This window comes from Sceloporus occidentalis, unplaced genomic scaffold (genome assembly GCF_023333645.1).
Source record: "Sceloporus occidentalis isolate IW3139 unplaced genomic scaffold, rSceOcc1.0.p SCAF_7, whole genome shotgun sequence".
Taxonomy (NCBI): Eukaryota; Metazoa; Chordata; class Lepidosauria; order Squamata; family Phrynosomatidae; genus Sceloporus; species Sceloporus occidentalis.
Window position 1 is genome coordinate 88,657,082 of NW_028316987.1, and position 13,230 is coordinate 88,670,311.

Sequence of the window (13,230 nt, forward strand, 5' to 3'; positions counted from 1 at the left end):
GGCTTTAGGGGCACAGGACCCCTGTGAAAGTGGAAAACCCCCAAATAAAAAGCCACAATTTTTTTAACCTGGGAGAACACCTCTATAAGAATCTCGAGGTCCTCCAGTGCAATTCTGTGGTCAACATTACTGGAAATTGACTATAGAATTGTGCTGGAGAACCTACTAGTGCCAAGTAGAGTGTTCACTCTAAGAATCTCTAGGTTCTACAGAGCAACCTCTCTGGATGTTGCCCTTATAGTCACACTGTGGGACCAAGAGATTCCTAGAAAGAACATTTATTCAAATCTGTGGATGATCAAATCCGCAAAGGTCAAAGATGCAAATGTGGAGGGACAACTGTATTATAAATTGATAGTTTAGTGTACAGGAAAGGACTAGGAATGGAAAGACATTATCCCCACATGGTGTCCTTTGTCAGCAAACCTCTGAGAAAAATATTATTGCAAGATACTTAGCCAGAAGAGTTGAATACTTTTGGAGATTTGCATGTAGTTTCAATGTAACAGAATTTTTAGAGTTGTTAATCCTTTATTTTAAGAACATAGTAACTGCTTTAAGATTATTTCTCCATCTAGCTCAGTTTTGCTTGCTTTAACTGGTGATGGCATTCATTGAGCCCTGGAGTTTTTTCCTTGTCTCTAGTTGCTTGATCCTTTTAATTGGATCTATGGAATGCACATACAGCTTGCAGTCTATTCCTAAATTATGGTCTCGATATCAAAATATATGCACTTTTCTTTGAGTGTTTTGCTCTAGTAGAATCTCCTGGTATTGTCATTTTCAATTCACATCTGTATGCAAATGGTAGTAAGTTTTGCCAATTTAGTTTCATATTTACTATTCTGAGGAATCTTGTCTTTGCTCCCTTTTGTTACAGGCCTAAGCCTGCTCCATTGCCAGAGATATAAATAAATCCTGCATGATTAAAACAAACAAACAAACAAAACCAATCCCACACACTTTCTATTTGTTACTTATTCAATCACTATACTTCAGTTGCAAGTACAGTGCGCCCATTCCATGCACGGGCATGCCATACACGGCTTCCGGTTTACGCGGAAGCTGCACTACAATACTTTCAATGGCGCGCACAACTGTCGTGCACAGGCCCCATTCACTATAATGGGGCTTGAGCATAGGCAGAATTCGCCTTACGAGGGGCGGTCCAGAATAGATCCTCCACGTAAGGCGAGGTTCCACTGTATACCACTAATAAGCCACTAATACCACCAATGAGACATTTCATGTCTCTAAGTTAAAATCCAGCAGTCTACCAGTCATTTCCAGGTTTGCCATAACAATTAATCTAACTTTTGGTGTAGGATTTTCAACAACCTTTAGAACTGCTTACATCTTTGTTTATGTTAGGAATAAAACCCACTTTTGATGGAAATTATGGTTTGCCATAGTTCTGTGCTCTCTGGAGTATTTTGTCTGTGCAGAGAAATCAGAAAGCATTTTCGAATGTGGTTGGGCACCTAGGTCTTCCCCGCCCCCGCCACCCACACTGGTCTCCCTCAGGTGTTAAATGAGTACAAAAAGAACAGTTGACATATGTTGTGGTATGATCAAGTAGATTTGGTTATTGTTCTGTGGGCTTTCAACCCTGTTCTCTCTCTCTCTCTCTCTCACACACACACACACACCCCTATGCTTGAAACTTCTTATTGTCCTGGATTGTCTTTTCACCATCCTGCATTTCCTGAATCCATTTAATTAGTATATACTCTATATAAAAATGAACACTTTGTGTAAAAATGTACATGAGCGCAGTTATTTAAAACATCCGTTATTTAATCCTCCTAAAGCATAAGCTTTCAAAGCCTGCTCCACAAATCAGAAAAGTTTATTCAGGAGTAACTCGGTCACTGGAATTGTGGATTGTAGTTAAAGTAGAATTAAATTTAATCCATTTATCAGTGCCTAGAGCAGTAAAGAATAATTTAATGCAATAAAAACCCTATTGTTCTTATCTCAGCAAAATACAAAGTGATGAATAGGTGGCATTGCTTTTGGCCCATTTTATAAATTATTCTATTCTAAAAACTGGATTCTTATAGTTAAAGAGAAATTTCTTGTTCCCCACTAACTTTAGTGCCTGCTGAAGTCAAACAACTTTAAAAACATTTTGTATAGGTGAATAAAAGTCTAGAATGTGAAAACTAAGATTTCAACAAATCCATATTTAAGTATTTTCAATACAGCAAAGGATAAAATATTTTTTCTTTCCAACTTGCATTAGATCGAGTGTGTTTAATACTTTATTAATATTTTGCAAATGCTCAGTCTATATTCCAAAGCATCTTTGCTATCCGGAGCATGTTTCACAGAAGTGGCTTATTTCTAAATAAGACTGGGCTGCAAACATGAGAGGTGGAATTATCATGGGACCTTGGCATGTTTTGTAGTTTCTTCCCTTAGGGATGCAGTCAGTTGGCCATGGATACACTGGAAATCCATAGAATTTTTTTTAAATTAATTGTTCTTCCCTTTCAATAAATAAAGGTTAATAATAATAATAATAATAATAATAATAATTTAATACAGTCACTAAACTAGCTTCTAAGAAACTTAGAAACAATTAGTTACTTACTAATATGGTTAGGCATCCATATCCATATCCACAGATTTTTTTAATCCATGGATTCTTTATAAAAATATTATAAAGAGATATATATCTCAAAAAGCAAACCTTGATTTTGCCATTTTATATAAGGGACACCATTTTAGTATGCCACTGTATTTAATGGGACTTAACATCCACAGATTTAGGTATCTGTCGGGGGGTCCTGTAACCAAACCCCAGCAGATACCAAGTACCCCATTGTACATGGTGGGGAGATCTGTATACACTTCTTCTGTGGTTTAGTTGAGTGCTGGATGGAGATGAAAGGATGGAACAGTGTCTTGCTCAAATTTTATTTAAGGTCCTTTAACTTCAGTTCCTAGTGGGACACATAACCATTGCACATTGGGTTTTTACATTCACAAATGGTCAACACGGCTACAGAGTCCACTCCACCATGATGCAGAGTGAAAGGCAGTTAATATACTGTGACAAGGTAGCAAATAAGTGTAATCTAACATGAAGTACTTGCACAGTTAAAAACTGTGGACATAGGAAGAATTTGAATTTTCTGTCTTGCACATCAGAACATCTTTGTTTTCAAATACATGTTGAGACTTCCTTATCAGAAATGCTTGGGACCAGATGAGTTTGCAATTTCAGATTTTTTTTGGATTTAGGAATATTTGCATATACATAATGAGATATCCTGTAGATTGTACATCTGAAATTGCAAACACATCTGATCCCAAGCATTTTGGATAAGGAAGACTTGATCAGTACTTGAAAACAAAGATGTTCTGGTGTGCAAGACAGAAAATCAAAATGGCTCCTTTGTCCATAGTTTTTAATTGTGCAGGTACTTAAGATTAGATTACATTAATTTGCTACCTTGTCACAGTATATAAACTGCCTTCCATTCTGGATCATGGTGGAGAATCATCCCAAGTTTAAGCATGAAACTATTTATGCTTCATACATGCCTTATACATGTAGCCTGAAAGTAATTTTATACGCAGTGTTTTTAATAACTTTGTACATGAAACAAAGGTTGTGTATACTGAACCACCAGGAAGCAAAGGTGTCACTATCTCATCAACCTGTGTGGATAATTTTTCATTTTGGTGTACTTCAGCTTTTCAGATAAGGGATACTCAACCTTTAGGTGGTCAGCAGGTTATGGGGTTTGGAAAAATCTGATGAACAATCATACTTTTCCTTTTTGGAATTTTCCAAAATCACATATAGCTGTATTATTATTATCATTAACCTTTATTTATAAAGCGCTGTAAATGTACACAGCGCTGAACATACAATCTTTTTAATTAGACGGTTCCCTGCCCTCAGGCTTACAATCTAAAAAGACATGACATAAAAGGAGAAGGGAAAGGTGGTGGGGGTAGTAGGCTAATACATATAAAGTACATAGCAATACAGGAAATGGTTTGATAAAACAGGCACCAAAAGAACATCAAATAGTAAGCGACAATTATGCAATGCCTGGGAAGGCTTCTCTGAATAGGATGGTTTTCAACTCCGTTTTGAAGCTGGTTAAAGAAGTGATGGCTCTTGCTTGTGGGGGAAGAAGGTTCCAGGAGTGAGGGGCAGCAAGTGAAAAGGGGCGAATCTGGGATGGGGCAGAGGAAATCCTGGGCTGAGACAGCAGACCTTGACTACCAGAACGGAGGGCCCGAGTGGGAAGGTGAGGGGAAATAAGGTCTGATAAGTAAAGAGGGGCCAGGCCATGGAGGGCTTTAAATGTCGACAGCAGGAGCTTATACTGAATGCGGAAAGGGAGGGGGAGCCAGTGAAGGGATGCCAAGACAGGAGAGATGTGGTCAGAGCAGTGGGCGGATGTGATAATGCGTGCAGCTGAATGCTGGACAGAGATTAAAGGACGGAGGTGAGAAAGAGGAAGCCCAGCCAGGAGGACGTTACAGTAATCAAGTCGTGAGATCACTAGGGCATGGACCAGGATCTTGGCAGTAGAGGTGGAGAGATATGGTCGGATTTTGGCAATATTGTACAAAAGGAATCTACAAGCCTTGGCTGTGGTCTGGATCTGAGGGATACACGACAGAGAAGAATCAAAGATGAAACCAAGACTGCGGGCTTACTGGACTGGTTGAATAGAAATGTTGTCCACAGAGACAGAAAAGGAGCGTTGAAGGGTGGGCTTCGGAGGAAAGACAAGAAGCTCCGTCTTGGACATGTTGAGCTTCAAACGCCGATGGTGCATCCACTGCGAGACAGCTGTGAGACATGATGAAACTTGCTGTTCAAGCCTTGGAGAAAGGTCGGGGGTGGAAGGATACAACTGGGTGTCATCGGCATACAGATGGTAGGAAAAACCAAAAGAGCGAATGAGTTTACCTAAGGACAGTTTGTAGAGAGAAAACAGAAGGGGACCCAGAACAGAGCCCTGGGGAACTCCAACAGATAAGGGAACAGGAGAAAAAGTCTGACCGCCAGCAACCACTGTAAAAGATCTGCCCGACATATAAGATCGAAACCAGTCGAGAACAGAGTCTGAGAACACAAGGTCAGAAAGTATATCAACTAGAAGAGAGTGATCAACAGTGTCAAAGGCTGCAGACAGATCAAGAAGGATGACAACAGAGTAAAGGCCATTTGCCTTGGCCAGTAAAAGATCGTTTGAGATCTTGGTGAGGGCTGTCTCTGTAGAATGCCGTGGGCGGAAGCCAGACTGAAAGGGATTGAGAATGGAGTTGGCTTCAAGAAACTCAAGACAGCGAGAATAAACAACCCGTTCCAAAACCTTAGAAAGAAAGGGAAGAAGAGAAATCGGATGATAGCTAGACAAAGAGGAGGGGTCAAGAGAAGGTTTTTTCAGAATTGGGGAAATGAGAGCATGTTTGAAGTCCGAAGGGAAGGAGCCTGTAGAGAGAGAGAGATTGAAGATATGGAGAAGCGAGGGCAGAAAAGAAGGAGCTATAGAGATTAGAAGACGAGTAGGAATTGGATCAAGATAACAAGTTGCAGGTTTGCAAGTTAAGTTCAATTTAAGTTAAGGTTTGTAGTTAAGTTCAATTTAAAACTAAGCTTTTTCAAAAAAATTAATACTATGTTGGATGGTTGAATTCTTTTTTGATGATAACCTTGTTGCTTGTGTTATTTTTACCTAGCTTCTTATATTTTCCTTCCCTTTCACCTTTCTGGCTCTTTAGCAGTGAACAGCTCTGCGCCTTTTGTTACTGTGGGGAGCGAAGTTCATTAGGACAAGGAGAACTTAAACAATACAGTCCAACACCAGGGTTTATTGCTCCGTGGAACATCCAGCCTTTAAATAAGAGTGAAACTGGGGACAGCCATGATGGCATTTCTGAGAGTACTCCAAGGCAGAACTCAGTCCTGCACAAATCACGAGGACAGAAGTAAGCCTTTCTGATTTTAACAAAATTAACAAAATAATTAAAGTTCCAGTCTTCTGTCTAGTTTTAAATTAATACATTAATTAATGAGAGTGAAGTTAAATGGTTTTATATGTGTTTTTAGTGAAAACAGTTATGGAATATTAATGTACCTTATACAGTGCACCCGCGCCATACGTGGGTGTGCCAAATCCTTGGCGCACCCGGAAGAAGTAATGGGGCTCCATCATACATGTTTTTTTCTTTATGCAGGGGGGGAGGGAACGGATGCCCCGCGTAAAGAAAGGGTGCGCTGTATTTGAAATCATTTTTTCTCTAAGTAGGATTCAGAAATAACATCAAGGATATGTGACTGTTCTTTATCTGAATCTACACCACAAGATGATTGTGAGATTGCAACACTGTCATTTTTAAAAGTGCAGAATACAAATATAATATAAGTAGTAAGTAGCAGTCTTCTTAGCTCTTTAATCTTATTTGTCCAGAGAAACATATTTTGTAAAAACATAAACAAAATGCTTTGCAATTAAGAGATTACAGGGTTTTTTTTAGTACCGTAACTAGTATTGTAAGCTAGCATTGTAACAACCAATACTAGTTTATTAGTTTTTGTTCATAGTCATATCTGCATCAGTAGAGTATTTTCTGGTAGCTGTTTTTGAGGAATTGTGTGATTGCCTATTCTGTATCGAAAAACTTGTTTATTAAATGTTCAAATATTGTGGTACTGGAAAGGAAGGAGTTCTATCGGTTGTTTGCCATTGAACAGTGCAATAAATTGTTAAACTGTAGTTGAGATTTCCAGTACATTTCATTTTTACCCTGCGCAGACTGCTCTTTAAGTGGCTACTTCGCTACTCTTTGCATTCTGTTGGACTGGCTGATTAGTAGAGCCTTGTATAGCCTATGGGAAAGTGCAGAATTAATTTAGCTTGGAACAGCTAACCAACTCTGTCCCTTGAGGATGGTGATGTAATCATGCCCAAGTGCCATGCTGGCTGGCATCCAAATTTAGGTACTAAAGCGATTGTTGTGTTGGACTTTTCTGATTGGTGGCTCATCCTGGAGGGCTGCCAGTAGAATGAAGCAGTAAAGAGGAAATGAAACAATAACAAAGAACAGCAGCCTTTTCAAGGGACTTAAGGTGGATCATGTTAAGGAGAATCTGGATGACTGGAAGATATAATTACACTCAAAATCCTGTAGATATTTTTCATTTATATAGCTCTTCTTTCTTTTACTTTCTTCTGTTTTGTGTCAGTTTTACCCTAAGCATGAATGCTCATTTCTTCTATACAAATTAATTACTAAGTTGACATCACTTACTCATTCTCAGCTTGACCTGAATGAGACAATAATGCATATTTTAAGCAGCTCAAAATTTCTTAGGGTGAAATTTAGATTAAAAAGGAATATAATGAGAGAAGATGGTCAGTAAATCTGTATTACTGTTTTCATTCATCTTTCATTATGCTACATTGCATGTTTCAATTTTCTTTTTCATGTACATATAATTGAATTTGTAGAAATATTTTGCATAGCTCAAAAAGTGAATATACGTTATATGTGCATTTAAATGTGTTCACATAAAATTAGTATATATTTTTCAAAAACCAAAGGATGAAGTTTTTTTTAATATTATTTTGTTTTTCCCTGAGGATGATTAAACTATAAATTTGAAATCATACACTAGCTATTAACAGTCTTAAGAAATCCAGGGTGGCAGAGAAAGCCAGAGAAAATGCAAAATGTCATAATCATCAACGCCATCATCTTGCAGACCAAATAGTTTTGAAAGAATTAGTTTTTGCAAGGAAAGTTAGTTCTGAACTTTTCTTCTTAATCTGAGCTGCGGAGATCCAAGAACTCATAACTTTTCTGATTCTTTCCTCCCTTCTGCTCAGTATGTACTGCTTTAATCTCACTGAATTTACTTGCAGTCTTATCCTTTTCCAAATTGCATTTTGACTCAGATAGTGGGAAATGTTTGCTCAGACTGTGCTGATAGTTCTTGTTTGTCAGATAACAAGATGAAATATATTTCATAAACTGGGTTGCTCCAGAATAATCCTTTGCTGAATTTACTACTTGGTACAAATGAGCAATTAACAGTATTAGTTAATGACACATGACGAAGAAGCAAGGTAAATCTAAATTTAACACGAAATTATCTTGATAACTTTATTGATAGGCTGGGAAATATGAAACATTAATTCCTTTCTTTTTCCCCCAAATATTTTGAAATAGTTTATAGCTAACATCTATATCATGTTAATTGCAATTACCTACCTAAATTTTCTTTTCTATACAGAAAGAAGTCTCATGAGAGTATAACATCTTGTACAAGTATAAGCACTCAAACTACTCCTGATGATCAGGTAGTCAAGTTCTGGGACGAACTCAGAATGGTTGGCTTACCAGATGACATTGACGTCCAAGCCTTATTTGAGCCTACAGGTTAGTGTACTGCTTTCAGTTTTTTTAATTGATCAACATGCAGCTCCATTAAAAATTAAATTTCTCTAAGTAATTAGTAGTAAAATATTTTATACTTTAACTGTGAGTGTGTGTGTCTTCAATTCGCCTTTCAGCTTATGAAAACCCCAGGAATTTCTAGGCAAGGAATACGCAGAGGTGGTTTGCCAGTGCCTTCCTCTGAAATATACTGTAACCTACAGCACCTGGTATTCGTTGGCAGTCTCCCATCCAAGTACTAGCCAGAGCGGCCCCAGCTTAGCTTACAAAATCAGATAGGATCTGGTGCCTTTAGATTAACTGTAGCCCCTCCCCTGCCTGCCATAGGGACAAGATCAGCCCTTCCTTGGGGATCCATGCCAAAAGTTGTTAGTGTGGCTACCACCAATCTTTTCTTGTCTTTGGAGGCTTGGGCGGGTTACAAACTGCCACTTGGGACGTCCTCAGGACGTCCCAGTTTAAAAAAGGGGCGTCTCTTCCAGACGCCCCTCTTCCTGTTACGGACTCTGTCCGTAACAAATGGTGGTGGCCGTTCCACACGGCCGCCGCCATCTTGACGTAACGGATGCTGTGCGTCCGCACGTCGCGCGGCGCTAATGAGCGCAACGCCAGAATAAGCTCCATTTTGGAGCTTCTTTTTTGCTCCGTAAGGGAGCTGCACGGTTTGGCTGCGGCGGCTCCCTTGCGGAGCAAACAGCAGCGCCGGGAGACTGCCACAAAGCGGCGGTTTGTAACGCCTCTAAGATTATCATAGGCTGTAACAGAAAAACTTCCTCATATCTCTGGGTTACATGAACACAGAAGGTCTTTCGAGGGGAAAGGCTGTCCCTTTTTCCAGAGCTGAACTAGGTACTGTACCCTCTTCCTGGTGTTCCCAGCAACTCCTCAGATTTTTCCCATTCAGCCTTTTCGTTACCACCATCACCCTGTCCCACATTCCACCATTCAAACATCTATCCCAGAAGGTCCAGGCCACTCCTGTAGGGATTCTTTGACCTCTGTAGTCTGAGGTGGCATGCCCCTTGTGGTGGCATCTCCCTGCCTTCTCAACCTCCCATTCTCACCATCTTCTTCACCTCCTGGTCCTTCCTTAACTCCTTGTGCTTCCTCCCTTCTTTGCTCCTCTAGCCGTTGCTCCTTCACCACTCCCCTCCTTGCCACAGCCCAGTTTTCCTCAGAGGAGAACTATACTGCGGCAAGGATCCAGGCCGAGGGCAAATGGAAGGGATGGGGTTTCTGCAGAGGCGGGCTCAGCCTTTCTGAGTCTGCGTGCGCTCCTCTGACCCTCCTTGTTGCGGCTTGACTTTCCCCTCAGTTAAACCAAGCCACAGCAAGGAAGGTCAGGACATGCGTGCAGTTCCGCCAGGCCCCCACTCTGCCCTCACGCTGGCATACTTTGTTGATCTGTTGAGGGCCAAAGTTCATCCAAAGAAGCTTTTCACAATACTGGCCCTTCATATTATGATAGTCGTCTACTGGCCCCATTATCTCTGGCATAGCTGTCAATCACTGTTGATGAGAACTGTAATCTATCATCAACAAAGGACCCAGGCTTGGGAGAGGCTGATATAGAGAAAACAATAATTTCAGTGTAAATGTGCCGGAAACCCTGCTGAATACTGTTGAATGAGGACAATGCGGGCCTTGCATTCTTCTATACCACCCGTATATAAATTTAACTCGCTGGATTATTTTGCCATATTATTCTGTATTACTTGTGTTGCATTGTGTTCCTGCTTTATGATTTTTTTAAAAAAAAAAGCTATAATTTTCCGTTGTTGTTTAACATAAATGCCTTGATTTTCTCTCCAGTGACATCTGTTGGTTGAAATGAACATTATTTTATTTTAAGCATATACCTACTTTTTAGGTACATAGCCTTCCAAACCTGTTTATGAAATGTATATGGTAGGGAAATAGATAAAAAAATATACAGAATTTTTAAAAAATTAAAAATGGGATGAGACTGCAATAAAATGAAATGTAACCCACATTTTAGCTGCAAAGCCAAATCTCTCTTTAATGTATAATATATATTGAAGTATTCAACATAAGCATATTTTTTGCCTTCTTGAAAAAAGAATATTTTATCTTATAAAGATAACTATAACTTTTCTTTATAAGAAAGATAAAAGCATATCTCCTATTCATGTAGACATTCTGTCTGTCTATCCTATGCTGTCTTACTTTCCTCTGATTTATCTTCATTCTCTGAAGTAGTAAAGTAAAAGCTGTAGGACTAACCCATACATTTGCTTGATCATCTTGTGTTAGGTCACTGCTGGGCTCATCACCGCTGTGCGGAATGGTCATTGGGAGTTTGCCAGACTGAAGAGCAGATACCAGTGAGCGTGGACAAAGCTGTTGTCTCAGGGAGCACAAAAGTGAGTTCAAAGTAATTAAGATCATGGTCCTGTAAAAGCCTTTATATTGTCTGGCCTCTATAAAATGTCATAAATGCAGAGCATATCACTAATGCAGTGATGGCATTTGGACGTCATTATTTCATCTGTATGAAATGTGTCTTTCAAGTATTTATTTGGGTGCTAGAGCAAATAAAAATAGAAAAAGGGAAAGACGTTTTTGAGATAAGAGGAATAACTGACTATTAGCTGGTAACTGATTCACTTCTGCTGTAGATCTAAATGGCACAGTTTCTCTTCTCGATAAATCCAATGCTTTACTAAACAAACCACAAGTCAACCATATAGTAATTTCCCATTTTTGCTTTCCAACTGTTAGACGTATCAAAAGGAAGGAGGGCTTATTCCCTCCTAAAGGCAGACCTTACATGTCTTCTACAAAACATCTCCCACCCACCTCCAAAATAAAATGTTTGAAATACTTTGGCTTTGTGTAAGTCAGAGGCACCACACAGATTTTTATGAGAAAAAGAAGATTAGATTAAGTTATTTTAGCTTCATAATGTCACTAGTGGGAGTACTGACGTTTGTGGATTATATTTTGAGATCTGTCAAAACCTTTTCATAAGCTTATAATTTGCTATTATACTAATTGCAAACTATTTTTAAATGATCACAGCTTTTAGAGGCTGTTTTGGAATTTTGGTATGCTCTGCTGTGGCACAACTGAAGATTTAAAATGTGCATAAAAAGTTTGGATATATAGGAGAAACTTGTCTATAGACTGTAGTTTAAAGCATAATTTAAAGTGGATTTTTAAAATGTAAATCAGGTTGCAAAATTTTCTTAAAACAGTTGAAAGTAATCTAGGTCAAATATAATCATAATTAATATTCATTATACAATTTCTGGTTATTTTTAATGAATATCTTAACATGTGTTTATAGATGTAAACTGATCAGTTCTGTTCTAGAAGTAGGTTACATAAAGCAGATGTCTCTGTCTGCTTATTTTGTACCTATCTTATAATGAAAAGTGGAATACATCTCTGAATATGTATTAAGGTTCTATTAAATAATAATTTACAATAATGTACTTCTAAAAATGAGGATTCTCACTAGTGATTTAAACTGTGATTTAAGTCACTGAAGTTGACTTATTCAAAGGCACTATTTAAATCAATTTGGTTGAAGGCAGATCAACCCTGGTGCAGATGCATTTTTTAAAAAAACTCTTAAGGTAAAAACTCTTGCCTTCATGTTCTTAACTTGGAAATTAGTTACTTCAAGCATATATTATTTTTCTGGGTTTTACAGTAATCCTCATTTTAACAAATAAGATGCCCAATAGCCTTCAGTATCATGGGGATTGCAATAATAAAGGTTATGTAGAGCCAACAAGGTGTAGTGGTTAAGCATTGGACTATGACTCTGGAGACCAGGGTTAGATCCCCTACTTGACCATGGAAACCTGCTGTGTGACCTTAGGCTAGTCACACACTCTCAGCCCCAGAAAACCTTGTGATGGATCTGCCTTAGAGTCACCATAAGTTGGAAACGACTTGAAGGCACACAGCAACAAAGGACTTTAAAAAAATCTGTTTCTTCAGATTTCATTTGACATTAAAAAAAAAACAAAAACTATCTGGTATGTACCTCTCAGCAGGACAATAGGTTAAAACCTGAGCATGGCTCATATCTGTTCTCCAAGTCACTGTTGGTCATTTTCACCCTTCCTTAGGGTTCTATTACATAAGCGTCAATATCCATATTTTGAAATGATGCCAATTTTTCTTCAGGCATACAACATATTCTCTTTTTAGAATATTTACCATAAGGTTGTTTGTTGACTTTTCCTTCCGTCTCCATCTTGCCTTGATAGCTTTTACAAGTAGCATGCTTTTGTCAATATCTGTACTGTTGGTTATGGAGATTCATTTTATTTTATTTTGCTCAAGCGATTAACTGGTATGTGATATCACACAGCAGATCTCTGCTAAAGGACAAAGCAGCTGGAATTTCTGCCTGGACATGTGGCACTTCTGGAATACATTTAGGGAAGCCTATTTCAAGTAGTCTGTCAAATGTTTGTAATATATCAAGCTCAGTGTGCTTCCAAGATGAATGTGCTTTTTGTAAGGAGTTTTAAGTGGTGATGCTTGGACAGCTCTAACAGGATTTCTGCTGTATACATTTGTGTGTACTCATTAATTTTGTTAAGGAGGAAATGGATGGTTATATGTGGGCACTCAGAATTCATAGTGGTAGATTTCTACCACTCCTTTTGATAAGATAACATTTAAGACCATTTAAGACAGATCACAAAAAGATAGTCCAGCAGTCCTTGGTCCTCTGTTGGTGCCAGAAGCCAATATGCCTTTCCCCTTTTTTCAGTAGTCCCAGGACAATGGAGCAGATTTCTTTCTGGCAGG

The 13,230-nt window shown here is 38.7% G+C and overlaps 1 protein-coding gene across 4 annotated transcripts in view; it reads left to right on the forward strand.

Moving 5' to 3' along the window:
• The window catches only part of KMT2C (lysine methyltransferase 2C), a 192,561-nt gene that overhangs the window by 63,427 nt on the left and 115,904 nt on the right, over positions 1 to 13,230 (forward strand). For all 4 annotated transcript variants that reach the window (XM_089533592.1, XM_089533593.1, XM_089533594.1 and 1 more), the window contains exons 4-6: positions 5,758 to 5,964; positions 8,273 to 8,418; positions 10,711 to 10,820. In XM_089533592.1, coding sequence (XP_089389718.1) covers positions 5,758 to 5,964; positions 8,273 to 8,418; positions 10,711 to 10,820 — 463 coding nt within the window. The remainder of the gene's footprint in view (positions 1 to 5,757; positions 5,965 to 8,272; positions 8,419 to 10,710; positions 10,821 to 13,230) is intronic.